The sequence below is a fragment of the Pollachius pollachius genome (genome assembly GCF_949987615.1).
Source record: "Pollachius pollachius genome assembly, chromosome: 10".
Classification (NCBI taxonomy): domain Eukaryota; kingdom Metazoa; phylum Chordata; class Actinopteri; order Gadiformes; family Gadidae; genus Pollachius; species Pollachius pollachius.
This window is the reverse complement of record NC_136943.1, coordinates 13429251-13445604: the sequence shown is the minus strand read 5'-3', so window position 1 is coordinate 13445604 and position 16354 is coordinate 13429251. Positions and strand designations below refer to the sequence as shown.

The following is a 16354-nucleotide window of genomic DNA, read 5'->3' as shown; positions in this document are numbered from 1 at the left end:
TTTCCTTGATCGGATTCTGAACCTCGGGGTAGGCGATGTCGGACGTAATGTTATCAGAAAATGTGTCCGAATAGCTACCCTCCTGAGAGCTCCTGCATCAGTCAGTGAACATAATGATGGGACAAAAGCAGTCCCTGGGGACGAGCCGGAGAACATGGCTAGAGTCTGAGAAACCGCTATTTGGAGACCCTGCTCTCTGTCAAGACATTGAAGGTTCATAAGACTGGTGAGCCAATTTGAAGCCAGATGGCAACCTTTGTATTAATGGATGTAGCGTGTTACACACTTTTATATGCTGTTAAAGTGCTGTTTATTTTTTCATTTTTATGCTCTAATATTGAGATAGACAGGAGGGTATGTTAGATAGAGGGGAGCACACGCAGCAAGGAAACAAGGGCAGAAATCAAACCCGGGTCGATGTGATCGGAAGTAAGCCATAACGGTACGCATTGTAAGCGGTTAGCCACTGGGGCGCTTCTGTGGGGCTGTTCTTAGTGTTTAAATAGGTAAGTATTTCCTCTTTGCATCCTCTACACCTTTCCCTGCCTGGTAAGCAAAGTGCAGTGGATCAAGTTCACCATCCACAGTTGACATAACAATTAGAGATCCAGAACTCATGTTAATTCATTTTTGTAACTCTTTATTGGAAAAAGAAATGGCAAGCTTTTAAAATATAAAAGCCTTTTCTTCAAGTTACAATGCTGTGTAGATGTCCAAAAGTTACATAGAACTAAAAATCCTATCAGAAATGACGTGCAGTGATGTGCTTATTCAAGGCATGATGCCCGACTACATGGGCTTAACACTATTCACATTGACCATCTCAATAGAAGGTTACAAAATGCTTTACAAACAAAGCTAGTTCCACAAAAAGTGGGTTAGATATACATCATTATTAAACATTTTAAAATCAAGAAACAAAACAAAAAATGCCATTGCCGAATCATGGCAGACATGGTTAGCTAGTTGCATGAAGGAGCATCCGACCAATGAGGGTATTGATGAGTTACATGGTATAACAAGCCAATCAGTGGAAGGCATTCATTTTCATCTGAAACAAAAGTGTCTCAGGTGCTCCAAGGGTCCTGGCCTGTGTGCTCCTGAAAGACAATGCAAAAAGAAGAATTAGTTTCCATGGTACAGTAGAATTTGGGGTAACCTGATAAGCACATGAGGTCACAGGAGATCATGTACTTACAAGCTACAGATATATGAGATGATGTACTTACAAGATACTGATATTTGAAAAGATCATATATGTAACCACTCTGCTTACTGATTCGTAGCCGCATGGGAAGTAGAACTAATAATTGTGTGTCTGTAGTGCAATAATAAATGTACTTCTGGTAGTGTGAGGGGTGTCACCTTGTATCTCTGGTAGTGTGTGAGGGGTGTCACCTTGTATCTCTGGTAGTGTTTGAGGGGTGTCACCTTGTATCTCTGGTAGTGTGTGAGGGGTGTCACCTTGTATCTCTGGTAGTGTGTGAGGGGTGTCACCTTGTATCTCTGGTAGTGTGTGAGGGGTGTCACCTTGTATCTCTGGTAGTGTGTGAGGGGTGTCACCTTGTATGTCTGGTAGGGTGTGTGGGGTGTCACCTTGTATCTCTGGTAGTGTGTGAGGGGTGTCACCTTGTATCTCTGGTAGTGTGTGAGGGGTGTCACCTTGTATCTCTGGTAGTGTGTGAGGGGTGTCACCTTGTATCTCTGGTAGTGTGTGAGGGGTGTCACCTTGTATCTCTGGTAGTGTGTGAGGGGTGTCACCTTGTATCTCTGGTAGTGTGTGAGGGGTGTCACCTTGTATCTCTGGTAGTGTGTGAGGGGTGTCACCTTGTATCTCTGGTAGTGTGTGAGGGGTGTCCCCTTGTATCTCTGGTAGTGTGTGAGGGGTGTCACCTTGTATCTCTGGTAGTGTGTGAGGGGTGTCACCTTGTATCTCAGGTAGTGTGTGAGGGGTGTCACCTTGTATCTCTGGGAGTGTGTGAGGGGTGTCACCTTGTATCTCTGGTAGTGTGTGAGGCTGCTGCAGTGTTTGATCTTGGCCTCGTCTTCGTCCACGTAGATGACCTCACAGAGGTTACAGAAGTAGCCGACGACGGGACGGACGAACTCGGCACCTGTGGCTCACACGACGAGGAGAAGAAGGCCAGTTGGTTTTAGATCCGAGAATTGTGAATAAGGGAGAGCTGGGACAACGGTATCGCACCACAAAGGTTTAATTTGTGGCAAATTATCTTTACAATGATATTCACAATTTGAGTGAGGGTTTATTTCAAGCACAGCTATTTTTAAAGACCCAGATCAAGACCCTAACCCTTTTTAAGGGGCAATAATTGCATTTACCTAATACCAGGGAAAGATTGCCCACACATGGACTTACTGGTCACTGTTGAGAACATCACTGTATCTCCTTCTCCAACTACCAAAAACCTTGGTGTAGTGTTGGACAATCAGTTATGCTGCACCGCAAACATCACTGCGGTGGCCCGATCCTGCAGATTTGCACTTTACAACATCCGCAGGATCCGGCCCTTCCTCACAAGGGAAGCAGCTCAGCTTCTAGTCCAATCACTGGTCATCTCCCGCCTCGACTACTGCAACTCGCTCCTGGCTGGACTCCCTGCCTCTGCGATTAAACCCTTGCAGCGCATCCAGAATGCGGCAGCGCGCCTCGTGTTCAACCTACCAAAGTTCTCACATGTAACCCCCCTCTTCCGAGACCTCCACTGGCTCTCTGTAATAGCTCGCATCAGATTCAAGATGATGGTACTGGCATACAAGGCAGTCGATGGAACTGCCACTGCCTACCTCCAAGCATTAGTAAAGCCACACACCCCAGCTCGATCCCTCCGCTCAACTACCTCAGCTGGACGTCTGGTACCGCCATCGCTAAGAGCAAGCAAAGGTCGATCAGCGAAGTCACAACTTTTCTCTGTTTTGGGACCTCAGTGGTGGAACGAACTCCCTACCGATGTCAGGACCGCAGAGTCGCTCACCAGCTTCCGCAAACGACTCAAAACTCACCTGTTCAGAGTTCATCTCGACTCTGCATAGAAACCAATGCACAGCCACCATTGAATGTTGTACGTCCTGGCACTTGTACATTGCACTTATTCAAGGTACTTAATTGTGTAGCATCTACAGTAGCTGCTATCGCTGCTTTACACGGGGAATGGGTTAGCCTAGCGATTGTAATACTTGCACTTGGTTCTATGAACATCTTTACTGTACCGACAGCGATATATTGTTTCACTTCTTATGACAAATGTACTTATTGTAACAAATGCACTTATTGTAAGTCGCTTTGGATAAAAGCGTCTGCTAAATGCCCTAAATCTAAATCTAAATCACTACTAGAATCGAGTGACATGCCTGTATGTTAGAAATACCCCTTATTATTCTCACACTGTTAATTTCTGCAAAAGCAATTTCAGTGTCTTTCAAAAATGTTCTGCTTTGTATCATGTCGAATTAAGGCCCCCCTCCCGAGTAGCCCAGTCTGTTGTGATTTGTCGTAAAAAAATTGGAAATGCGTTCTTCTCGCCTTTATATTACTTTAATTTTCTAAAGCCCTCTATGAGTTCAACACGTGCTATTGCATGAGGTACCCCATTCACTCAGACATTCTGGTTACATCCCTCCCCCCAAATCTGATGGTCACTAGTGAGAGTAGCTTGTGCAAAAGCCAAAACCTGAACAGCAACATGGCCCTTCCCCTAAGTATCGGAAAAAAAGTACCAAAAGACGGCGAGAACGCATTTCCATTTCTTTTTATGTCGGGCGGAGACTAGCGCCAAGTTTCTCCTTCAAATAAACTTCAACATGCCAAAAGAGTTAAGCCTGTTTACAAATAAGGAAACGTAAAGGAGAGAAATGGCCCTTCCTCTATGTACTATTCGTACCGATGGGTTTGGTGAGTTTAGCAGGCTCCACGTCGCCCCCTGCAGGCCCTGGCTGGGGTTGACCCAACCTCTCCGCACAAGCTGCAGTCTGCTTGGTCTCCACAACTTCCAAGCAAACGCCCTCCGAGTTCTGTATTGAAACATGACCGTAGCATGCATGTTAATATCATGAGAATAATTGCATAGCCAGTAAAAAATATATATCTTCAAGGAACCAAATGTGACGTGAAGTATAATCAATTTAATATTGTTTATGACTGATAATTTATGCAGGTCTTCTTGGTTTGTCGACTCCCCTAACCCACATTCGGTGTCTTGTTAGTCATCACATCACTGTACCTCATCTGTCTGTGGCGTTTGTCCATCTGGAGTGAGTGTGGTCTTGTCCCTGCCGGCCTCGTCTGGTTGCTCCTGATCTTTACTTCCTGGTTCGGACGCCACATCTTCCGAGCCGTCCACTTCCTGTGTTGGAGTGTCTTCCCGGCGAGGCACTTCCACTTCCTGTTGCTCTGCAGAGGACTTCCTGGAGGAAGGCGGCGACTCCTCCTCCTCAGCGCTGATGTGGGAGGACTCCTCTGTCGACGCGGTGGGTGGTGGAGGCGGCGACGCTGCAGGGCCGGATGTAGTCTTGTCCAGCACCTCCTCCCCTGAGCTCCCTGAGTGGGAGCTGCTCCTCCTTCTCGTTCCCTCCGCCCTCTCCTCGTCTGGCCCAGAGTCTAACACCTTCCACCTGGGGGCAGAAGGAGAACCCACGAGCCCCTTTTATACCAGCAGTTTGCACTATTCATGTTATCTTCTATTTGTTATCTTACGTTACATATTGCACAGTGCAGGATGCCTGAAATTCAAGCCTTTGATTCCCATTAATGTCTTCGACTTGTTCTTTAATGTGCATATGCCGACGAAACAAAGCCAAAAGGAAAAGTCGGGCCCCTTCAATGCAGGTGTGTTGTGTTTGGGAGACAATGGATTTGATTTAAACGTTCACAAACAGAACTTCAACATGGATAGGACAGCCTTACCCTGCGGACACACTGGGATATGTGTTGGTCAGTGTTAAGTCCATCACAGAGCCTTTAAAGCTAGGGTTGTTCCCCAGCTCCCTGGAGGCCAGTATGGCTTCAGACCCGCTGGACATCTGGATGAAACCCTGCGATAGACAACCACCACCCCACTGGTTAAAAGACGGATGAGGAAATGCATGAATTCAGAGGGAAATTTCTTTCTCCTTCATTAAACCATCGAACTCTTCGCAAGAGGAGAGGGGCAGCTAACAAGAACAGGGGCAAAGAACAGAGACACAAGCGGGCAGAGGAGAGGGACACAATGTAAGCCACAGCCATCCTCACCTCTCGGCGATCAGGGACGAAGAAATACCGGACCGCCTTTCCTTGGTCTTTCACAAGATCCACAAACTCGCCGTCGGTGAAGCACGATGATGGGAGGTTCCTGAAGTAGATCACCTTGGGAACAAGACACATTTTTTCAATATTGCACGAACTGGAAGTAGCAGAATGAGCAGCAAAGACCCATTCCCCGTTCTCCTTTCCTCACCTTGGATTCCCCTTCCTCCTGCTTATCTGAAAAGCAAAAAACAACAAATGTCAACAGCAGCACCATTCCTACAGAGAGAACACATGATAAGAAAGCTTATTTGGCCTGAGGGCATCTGCAGTGATCCAGGTTGTAGATATGAAACGACTGCCTGCCTGTCACTTCTGGTAGTAGTACCTTCATAATTACACTCCTCTTCCTCCTTCTTCATCTCTTTCTCATTCTTCTCCTCTTCCTTGTCTTCTTCGCAGAGTTCATCGAGAGTGATGCAGTTCGCAAGGAGATCCATGAAGTTGGGCTCCTCCTCCTCCCCTTCCTGGAAAGATAAAAGACTTAAAGGAGACATATTACACCACCAGGTGTGAGTGTGAAAAGCCGTTTCAAAAATCGGCCCCATATGACATCACTAGTGGGCATGTCCACCTAGATCTGTGCTGGATAGATGAGCAACGTTTACTTCAGTCCACTGGGTAGGCTGGTAGACTGATCTATCCAGCACAGATCTAGGTGGACACGCCCACTAGTGATGTCATATGGAGAAGATTTTCGAAATGGCTTGTAAGGCTAATCACACTCACAACTGCTGTTATGATATGTCTCCTTTAAGAATCGAAAAGAAACATACTTTTCGTTAAACTGCTACTAGCTATTGACTTGATCAATAGATCAAATTTGATCAAATGATTCCAACAGTAGGGAAAAAACTATTACACATCAGAATTTCCACGACCAGAACGAGAATTCCCTATGATGTTTGATCTATCTTTGTGTGGTGACACTGTCCATGTCGCCAGAGTTAAATTCGACCAAATCGGACGCTGTCTTAATACAGGAATAATTCTGAAACCCCACCCAAGGCTAAATGAATACCTGGTGGCAGAGAGCTGAAAAAGGATAATAAAGTTGTTTGTACGACATTGATACTAAGCATAAATTACTACATCTAGAACAACAATAATTATTCACGGAAAATCTAATATAACAATACAATAACCTCATCCACCTCCTTCGGGTTCTTAAGCTCAGGTGCAGAGGCCGGCTCATTCTCCTCGCAGATCTGCGTCTCTTCTTCTGGTTCCTCCTTCACTTTGACTGAGGAAAAGCACGACATCACGTATTAGATTGGACTCTAGTGGTAAGTAAATTAATCCGTGTTTTCTTTACGTCTTATTTGTTTACATTGTTCGGGGGGACCGGATGTATCTGACGTGCCATCTCCATCGTCATCGGCAAGGCTCTCCCCGTCCTCTCCGATCACCGCCATCCCCTCGATGTCGCTCTCCTCCTCAGACATCCTGCAGCCCCCAGTGTACATCCGCTCTCTCAAATCAAGCTCCTAAGGTCTCCCAGCAGACGGGCTCCCGTCTGGGTCAACTGGAAGGTTCATATTCTTTCGCCTCGTTCGATTGGGGACTAGGGCTGAACGATTCATTGAATTCAAACCGACATCGCTATGTAATAGAAAATCTGAAAGGTTGCGATATATATATATATTTTTTGTGATATGTTGCCGTTACTGACTGGAGATCATTAGGATTAGTATTTATTTGTCAAAAGTTAAATAAAGATAAGATTATCAATTCCAGCATCAATTCATCTCAATACATAGGCCTGGCCTAAAGGAAAGAGCAGTTTATATGTTTACTGCTTCCAATGTTGTGGTGTTCATACTATAGAATGATTTATTGCTTGTGTTTAGTGAATAATTTACATGAGGAACTTTAAAAAGAAAAAAAGCACACTGAATCGCAATATCGGTCGAAATAATCGCAATTCGATTATTTCCCCAAATCGTTCAACCTTAACGGGGGTGGATATACATCAGGGGGTCCGACCCCCCATCTGATTCAAAGCATGCAAGGTTCTACTCAGCTTAAAGCCCGACGGTAGGGACAACTTACTCTGCCATGTCGTGAGTAGTCCCGGCTTCGTTGGTATCCGGATCAGATCCAGCTGGGATCCCGACCTCAGCCTCCGATCCTGGTTGTGCTAAAGCAAGAGGGGGCAAATACAAAAAAACGGCATGAACACTGACAAGTACGGTCCGTCCATCCTCTTTAAATTTCAACAGCAACAAATGATATGCTGACAAAAAAATAATAATCTGGTATCTGTGGTTGTTGCAGGCCTGGAATAAACCTGTCCAATCATTTAATTCAGGCCGAATCATTTAATTCGGCCTGAATTAAATGATTGACGTCACAGCACTGCCACCTGCCCGCACCCTGCCTTTGCAGTCACAAGGCTTGATAGACCTATTGCTAAAGCTAGCGAGCTCGTCACGTACTTTGGGGGAGAGGCTTTGGAGGGAGGCCTGAAGGGATGGGCGGGATTTATTCAGTGGAATACTTTCAAATTCTAGCTTAATTTACAAATTGCCTACTCTAGCTTCAACTGTAATTGATCATTAATTGTGAAATATGATTATTATCTCAAGCATTAAACCCCAACACACACATGAGGTTTGCCCTGCGAGGGCTTCCTTACCAGGGGGTGTGGCTGTGTCTACCCCCGCCTTCTCAGTAAGGGACACGGCGTCCGAGGCGCGGGACGGCTGATCGCTCCCCTGCCTCCTCTCTCGGAAGGGCGAGCTGCTCCTCCTCTTCTTCTTCTCCTCTTCCTCTCCGGCCGTTCTGCTCCTCTTGGGATGGCTCTCGTCTGCACCCGGGCTGCTCCCCTTCCTTGGGATCGGGCTCCCGGAACGCTTGGTAATGGAGGAGCCACCTCCTCCACCTCCTTCTGCTCCTTCCTCCTGCTCCTCGTACTTTTTGGCTGTGGACACTCGCCTGGGGGGGGGGGGGGGGGGGGGGGGGCAGTAGAGACACTGAGCTGTCTGCTTCTCTCTCGGGCTGTGTCTGAAGTCACTCCCTTGTTCTATCGTTCCCAAATCCTGTAAACTAATGGTGCTACCCATTTGTACGTCATGTGCTCTAGCGAGAACATGACGTCATTTCGTGGTTCGTAGCACCTTAAAGCGTTCTAGTTTCACATTGACGCCTTATTGTTAGCTAATATTAGCCTCTTTTAGCCTCTCTTTTTAACCAGCTCGAAAACAAACACAACTTTACATTGAATTGCACGCACAGCAAGGCCGTGCATTGCATACATTGGTGACCGGAATAAAGTAGCAATGTAATCAAGTGTGTAAGAGCATTTAGATCTACATTAAAATGACCAACGTGGTACAAATACAAAGAAAATAATTCTCTTTACAGGCGCAGCCATTTTTGTTGTTGAGTCGTACGATCAGCTTCACTGAACTCGGTCTACTATCAAAACATTGAGTGGGAAGGTTTGTACTACGATCAAAAGGGGCGTGCCTCTGTGAAATGCCACAAGAAAGCTGGGAGATTTACACCTTACGACTCGGCTGGTGTACCATATGTAGTGAACAGAATTAGGACACTACTTATTATGCACCTGAAATCTATTGGCGTGATGTGTATTGGTCACATAACAAGCAGAAACATGTTGGAGGCAGGAAGGAACTTACATGAGTGTGTTGTACTCTCCGGAGAAGCTGACCTTGATCTCTGCCCCGTTCACCTTCAGGCTGTTGGTGGCATAATAGTTGACCAGCTTCTGGGCTTCTGCCTCGATCTTCATCTCTATAAATGCCTGGTGAGACCAAAACCAAAGCTTGCATTACATTGAGCTGTATGACATTTGTAAACGGTATCCAACGAAGGGGAACTCCCACGCTAAGCCATTTTTGGAATATAAGGGTACTACATTGAGTTGTGAAAATAATTCACATTATGTGTGCTTCATAAACGCCGTCGGAAATAGCTGGGCCGCACGTGTTCCTCCCCTTTAAGTTAACACATGGTATCCTTTTGAGCCAGCTAAGAGTGGCAATCTCGAAGGTTTTCATGTAAATAAACGTCTGCCACTATCAATTGCCAAGTGAGGTAACAAAATGATTATTGTTCCTGTGGCCCACTATAGGCTTGTATCTGTTGTATCCTGAATGCTACAAACTGGCGGTCGGTGGCCACTCTAAAGGTGTTCAAATCACATGCGGCGCAGTAAGTGACTATTGGTTAATCCACCAGAGAGGATAGGGCTTGCTCCAGTCTAGATACACTTGCGGGTGAAGCTGCTTACTGACGTTTTGTCCGCCACAGGTGCGGCCAAAGCGGATGAAACCAAGACCTTGAAGGTAGCAGAGTTGTAACATTTTAGACGGCTTTAATACTGATAGTATCCATGAATGTCTCCTGTTCACCATGGTTGCTGAACTAAAGAGAAGGCAGCTGAAGGGGTTCCTCACCAGTGAGGGCAGGGCCAGTGTGTACAGGGGAGCCCCAAAGCGTTTCACTATATTGATGAGGTCCGAGAAGCCGTCCTCTCCCGGAGGAGCCGGCGTGAAGCTCAGCACCCGGGAACTCTGGGAGAGAACGGAGAATAGAGTTGAATAATGTCAAAATATAGAATATGTCTCATGTAGAACATTCAATACAGAACATAAGGGTGACACTGGATATAGACTTTGTATCTCTTTTTGATGTTATTGAGAGAAAATGAATTCCAATTTAAATATAAATGTACACGTCTCGCTCCCCTGTAACATCAGAGTCCAAACGTATTAATTATTCCATTTCATAATAATACAAACAAATGTACCTGCAGGAAGTTGAAGGTGGAGGAGAGCTCGAAGGTGACCTCTTTGCCCTGCACCGCGGCTGGGTTACTGCTGTAGTACTTCTCCAGGTCCCTGGCCTGGTAGTTGGAGCCCATCTCCACAAACGCCTGGGGGTCGGAGGAGAGGGGCGGATTAGCACCACGGTGAGCCCAGCCTGGCTGAAACGGTGGCTACAGAACGGGCTAGAGGCTACTGGGTAGGGCTGTGCAATTAATTGACATTTTGATAGTGATTTCAATTTTTTTTTAATGTAAGTATATTTATTCTATTCATTAAATGTTTTATAGAAATTGCAGAACAGCTGGATACATATTTGTCCATTATTTTCTATTTGAATATTTTGTGTATTTTTCAAGGGGAAATTTCAAAGTGTTTTTTTGGGAGAGAAATGCTGAATAAATGCATCATGTTTTCAAACTCAAAAAATAATCGTTTAAAAACTGGATTTCAATATTGACCACGATAATCATGATAATGATTTTTTCCATGATCGAGCAGCCCTACTGCTGGGTATAGCAAGGGCTGTAGGGGTTGGGTTTTGAGGACTAGAGGGAGCTCTAATGGCTTGCTGTAAGGGAGAAAACAAAGATATTGAATAACCATCAGCATCAATGTTTTTGGATGGAAATCAGTGTTTTTCTTTAAAAGACGGTACCTTATTATTCCCAGACAGGAAAATCAGGACGTTATTATTCACTGTATTTATATTTCACTTAAAAAAATACACTGAATATATAATCAGGTTTTTCCTGTATAAACACACATAAAGCGATATAAACAACATGCATTATATTAGAATAAAGTTTATAAAATTCAAGTTTTTAACTAGATAGCTAGCATTTTTCATTTCTTGCAGCTACTCCAATATTGACAGTAGGCTTTGATCTCAGCCTCACCTGTTTCACCGTCTCTTTGGATAAAGGCACACTGCTTAAAGCCTACATATAATGCATTGATGCACACATGGCAGGAGATTCATCAAACTTACCAAACAAGGGAACATCAGAACTTTGACTATCTTCCCGAAGGGTTCGATTAATGTCCTGAGGCACACTTCGTCAACGCCCTTGGCCTCAAATTTGGCACACACCACTTTGCTGTTCCCCCCCCCGGTCTAGAGAAACAAACAAGCAGTTTTATTTAGACTTTAGCGTAAAACAAACGGCACATAAACTACTATAAACAATCCAACTTTAAAGTTGGAAGCCTAACTAAGTGGTTTTAAATATTAGCTTGGTTACCTTTTTTGCCATCCTTTTATTCCTTTGGGGCCCTATGAGAGGATGCAGAGTTAGATAACTAGAGCAGCCAAATTATGACATGGAATCTAACACTGGATTTAGCCTTACCAGGTTCGTGGTTGGTTGTCTGAGGGCAAAGGGTGGGTCTTTCTTTATCTTTTGGCTTTTCTGGTTCATCATTAAACCTTAAGAGATTAAAAGTGTTTTGCTACATGCTTTCATACAAATGCTATTTTTATAAAATGTTAAATAGGTGATCATGTGTTTAACCAAAAAAACAAGTGTCATGTTCTCTTCAATATAAGTCTTGTTGAAACCCAACCCACACAATATTTTGGTCTTTCTCAGACAAGCGATAAGGTGAATGAGATAAAAAAGGTGGCACAGATGAGAACTAACCTTGATTTTCTTCCCATGCGACAATCCCAGTCAGGGTACCTTGAAGAGAAGACACAGCAGCGGACAACCATTTAAAAATTACACCGATAAGTGTAATACATAAGAGTAGGGTAAGTAAAAAATATATAAATACTAGGTTTCAAGATCACAAGAAAATTAAAAAAAATCTTCTTCTACAACATAAATCACAAAAATATAGTTATATTTCATAATCTCGCAGACCCTTGCATCCTATGTAACATTTTAGCTGTATTTCATTAATCAGTAGGTGCGGTCTATAGACAGACTGCGGACATGGGGGTTTGAACCCAGAACCTTTTCTGCTGTGATATCTTTTATTCCTCAAGTTGCACCCACACAATTATCAGGTGTATATTTGAGTAAGATTACCCCTGAGTGCAGACTATCTTGCTCCCATTTAGTATGCGTGTCGTCTAAATGCATTTCTCTGGAGCGAGAGAGAGAGCGGGCTACAGACCTCTGTAGGAGGGCCAGCTGTTTGTCGGCATGGTGGGATCCGTTGATGTGTTGAGTCCAAACCTGGAGAACCAAGCAAGCAGTTGGTTTGAATCAAGTTCCTAATAATAATAATAATAATAATACTAAGCGATCTTAAAAAGATCAAACATGGAATGTTTGCCAGTTCACGTTAGATCCATTCTACATCTTGTCGAAAAAAACTAGGAAGGAGGCATTGCAGGATATCCCCATGGCAACGACTTGGTATAATGGAAGATGTATGAAATGCGACACACACCGTGGCGTTATACTTCACGTGTCCGAGAAGCTTAACCCCCACTCGGACGCAGACATCAAAATAAGCCGCTGCTCAGAAGGAGTTTCACCATCCACACACACACACACCGTAGTGTTATGCTTAGGCGTCTGGGAAGCCTGACCCTCCGTTGGACTCGAACATCAAAATCAGCCGCTGCCCAGAACGAGCTCCACACATCCACAAGTCCATCCAGCACACACCGTGGGGTTATACGTGTCTGAGAAGCCAACCACTTCCCAGAGGGCTCTACATGCCCTTTACGGAAAAAAATCGCACCTGCGCTCGGAGCAGAGTGGAACATTCACAAACTGTTTGAAGCAGACCAAGTTGTACAGAGCTACATGAGAAAGAAATATTGACCTCATGCATTCTGATTGACTGAAGTAAATAAATGGAATTCTTGAAAGTAACGTACAATTTTGTAAGATAAGTGTGCACTAAAATATAACATTAGATAACTTGGTACAGAACATCATCAGCTCAGGTCCAACTCTCACAATCATGTGGCTCATGAATAAATCCCTCTGAGTCAAGCTATATCATTCCTGTCTTCTCTATTGGAGTCCATGGGGCACATAGACCACTATCAGTCTTTTAGTGTTGAGGCTTTACAATCCATTGATAATGAGTCCAGTAACTCCTTCAGCCAGTTATGTTTGTTATAGCTTTCCAATTTACAGTATTTTAAGTATTGCCCACTTCACAAAAGGAAAGGCTAGTGTGACAATACATTGTGTAGTTCTTCTTGCGTATCTATTTTCCAATATTTTTCCTAATAAACATACACCAGGGCATTGGGGAATATGAACATTCATCATCACCTGTAAAACGTAAATTATCTGAGTCCAGAATCATTGGACAGGACACAGCAAGAGTATCAATGCCCCCATAGCTACACCAGCCCAATTCAGAAGCATTTGGGTCCGTTTGTTGAACTTGTATGGTGTACTCTAAGCCCTTTGTATGACTTGTATGACTATAGTTTGGATAGTTTTATGTTTTACACAGTTGGACATAGATTTTGAGTGTTTCAATTTTGCTTCCTAATGACATTTTGTGGGGATAGTGCTGTCAGGGAGCAATAGACTAACTAAGTATAAAGTTGAGACCGTTCTTTGCTAGTAGCAACATCCCCAAGTTCCTTTCGTAATTTCAGCTTCTAATGTTGCAGCAATGCAGAAAGGTTTGGGCCCAACAGCTTTATAGACTCATGGAATGATAGAATATCCGGTTATAACCTGTCCAACCTGAGTGATTTTTGGTGTTGCCAAGTGCTGTTCACCAGTGTTGTACCGCTTGTTGTTCAGTGGATTATTCCATGTTGGACAGGAAGGTAGGGACAAGCCATTCATAAACAATTGTTTGTGTGTAGAACTACCTCTTAAAGACACCTCCTACGTTCTATTTGTCGAGGAAAACCACTCTCCTACAAATGGAGGCGACTCACAGCACTCACACCAGGTCTTCTTAATTAACAAGGGTGCTGTGGAGAAAATGGGATTCAACACAGGAAACAAAAAAAGAGAACCCTGCTGTTAGTCCATTCACATCTCTTACCTACCTGCCTTCCTTCCTTCCTGCTCTGGAGACGAGAGAACGAGGAAAAGAACAAAAGCTGTGGAATGAGGAAAAGGTGCCCTCCCCTCCCACCCCCACAGAGACCACTCGCGGTCAGGGTGAGCCCTGGGCAGCACCCGGGTCATGCAGGATGGATGTTACTTACCTTAGCTGAGAGGGCGAGGACATCGCACAGCGAGCAAGAGTACGGGAATGCTCCTGGTGGCGAGCCGTGGAAGTCCAGGGCCTCCTTCCTGGTGGGGGCTGCAGGGGCCGCGGGGGCCGGCCCGGCGCCAGCCCTGCAGTGGGGCAGAAGATCCCGCTGGGGCTCCGCCCGGGGCTGGGCCCTGTGGGGGTCCCTGGCGGGCCCTGAGCCGTAGCTACCTGCAGGGTCGGACTGAGGGTAGCGAGGAAGGGCCGTCCTTCCTGAGGCTGGCTGGCCGTGAGCGGGCCTATCGTACCTGTCAGCTCTCCCTTGCTTACCGTGAACCGCAGTCCTCCCCTGATGGCCATAGTCCAGCGTGTAACAAGAAGAGGTCGAGGGAGGCGGTAGGGGTTTCTCTGCGCCGGAGGGATGCTTGTTGGACCCTGCAGCAGGTGCCGGCCTGGGATTGGCCCGGTGGTCCTGCCGATCGCAAGAAAGCGGCTCAAAAGAACGACTCTTGGCCGCTGAGAGGATGTGCCCGAGCGGGTACTGGACCGGTTGGTTCCGGATCTGCGCCCACTGGTCATTGGCGGCGGGGGCGGAAGGAGCGGCGTGACGGGACGCACCAGGGTGACGAGAGGAGAGCGGAGCGATGGCGTTCGCCGGCGAGGGAGGAGGAGGCCCGCTGGGCGTCTCTCGCCTCTCCTTGAGCTGTCGGAGGAGGTGAGGGAGGCTGTCAAGGTTGAGCATCTCCTCGGGCAGCTCCGCCAAACGGGCCAGGTCGGTGGGATCCAGCCCGTAGCTCCGCAGGAGGCCCATGGCCACGTCCGAACCCTGGGCGGAGTGGGGGCTTTCAGTAGAGGAAGGAGACAGCTGCTGATGGGCCAAGGACCTGGTCGGCTGGGGCTGTCCATAAAAGTCAGACTCCCCCCCTGCTGGCCGGCGTGAATCATAGTCTGGTGGAGGCGTCTCCGTCTGAGCAGGAAATCTCCGGTAGGGGAAGTTGTGAGACATGATGAAGGGAAGCTAGAATGAAAGATGGGGGATGGTTCTCTGCAAGAAGAAGTTGCTGGAGAGGGAAAAAAGGCTTCTTGGGTGACTTTTGCATGAATTGGGTGATTTGAAGATGTTCACTTCTATAAACATGTCACCGAAATGAACACGGTACCATCACAGAAATAAGACTAACACATAGCCTTTGACAAATACATATTGCCACTGACATGATTACAATATGCCCAACAGTTAAACCAGTTGAATCTGGTTGAGTCAAAAAAACCAAGGACTAAAACGTAGGACTATACTCGATTGCAGAAAATTAGCAATTTTGTCATGTTTGTTTAATTTAGTTGTTAATAAAACGTTTATATTGTTGAAGAAGAGGTAAACCCTGATAACATCGATCTTTATTCAGTACTTACAAAAACATTTGACCAAGGCCGACGTTAACGTCATGGAAGTTGACTCTCTTTTATAGTGTTACAGAAGATGAAAATGCATTTGAGCGAAATTCAATACCCAGATCACCAAAGATGCTAGACCTGTTCCCAAATCCCTTTTTGTTATGATCCCGTTCCCGACCATACCTGATATCAGGTCCATAACAAATGTTCAACACTCTTTCAATACACTATGGGTTTATCTTGGTCTTACCTTTGATCGTAGACGTTAAATACAGGGATATTCCCTAATGGAAAGTAATAAGCAAGCATGGAGGTGCCTACAGGCATGGGTGTTTATCAGGGGATAAAATATCAAAGTATTTTCTGCATGTTTTTCACGGACGCGAACCATGAAGCACTTCCGGGTGAAGATGGTTGTGTTTGGTGCGAAAACTAACAGCGTCGGCAACAGCATGAATTAAAACTTGATAAAAAGTAGAACAGCGTTGATGTGATCTAAGGATTTAGAATATGGTACTTAGATTGAGTATTGCAACAGAATACGTTAGAAATTATATTTTAGGGCATTTATTCTGTAACTGAAACTAGTAGCTAGTTGTACTGTATAGTTGTTGTAAGTTTACTCTATGAAAGTAAGTATGTAGACTACATGAAAACAGTATGAGTTGTAAGGAGTAAAACATGGAAAGCAGTGAAACTACAATGACTTTCTTTATTAAACAAAGGTGCACAA

General features: G+C 45.2%; 1 protein-coding gene across 2 annotated transcripts; it reads right to left on the bottom strand.

Annotated features, from left to right (window-relative positions):
- Positions 1 to 623: 623 nt before the first annotated feature.
- Positions 624 to 15999, bottom strand: matr3l1.1 (matrin 3-like 1.1). Of its 2 annotated transcripts, none has more exons than XM_079745123.1 (22): positions 15872 to 15999; positions 14240 to 15287; positions 12217 to 12278; positions 11739 to 11777; positions 11448 to 11524; positions 11340 to 11371; positions 11087 to 11212; positions 10080 to 10205; positions 9727 to 9843; positions 8947 to 9071; positions 7941 to 8239; positions 7355 to 7442; positions 6633 to 6748; positions 6448 to 6545; positions 5631 to 5769; positions 5454 to 5479; positions 5249 to 5362; positions 4922 to 5049; positions 4239 to 4629; positions 3900 to 4029; positions 1993 to 2114; positions 624 to 1100 (listed from the first exon to the last, which is right to left on the bottom strand). In XM_079745123.1, exons 2-22 carry the CDS (start codon positions 15230 to 15232, stop codon positions 1068 to 1070), a joined length of 3381 nt encoding a protein of 1126 aa, XP_079601249.1. In that variant the 5' UTR covers positions 15233 to 15287; positions 15872 to 15999; the 3' UTR covers positions 624 to 1067. The 2 variants fall into 2 exon arrangements, with proteins under 2 accessions (XP_079601249.1, XP_079601250.1); XM_079745124.1 differs by having other exon boundaries at positions 6457 to 6545.
- Positions 16000 to 16354: the final 355 nt, after the last annotated feature.

Coding starts and splice junctions, on each gene's coding strand:
- matr3l1.1 (XM_079745123.1), bottom strand. CDS start 15,232: ATGTCTCACAACTTCCCCTACCGGAGATTTCCTGCTCAGACGGAGACG. Junction 11,213..11,339: donor ATAAAAGGATGGCAAAAAAG/GTAACCAAGCTA, acceptor TTGTTTCTCTAG/ACCGGGGGGGGGAACAGCAA. Junction 5,480..5,630: donor AGAGGAGTGTAATTATGAAG/GTACTACTACCA, acceptor TTTGCTTTTCAG/ATAAGCAGGAGGAAGGGGAA.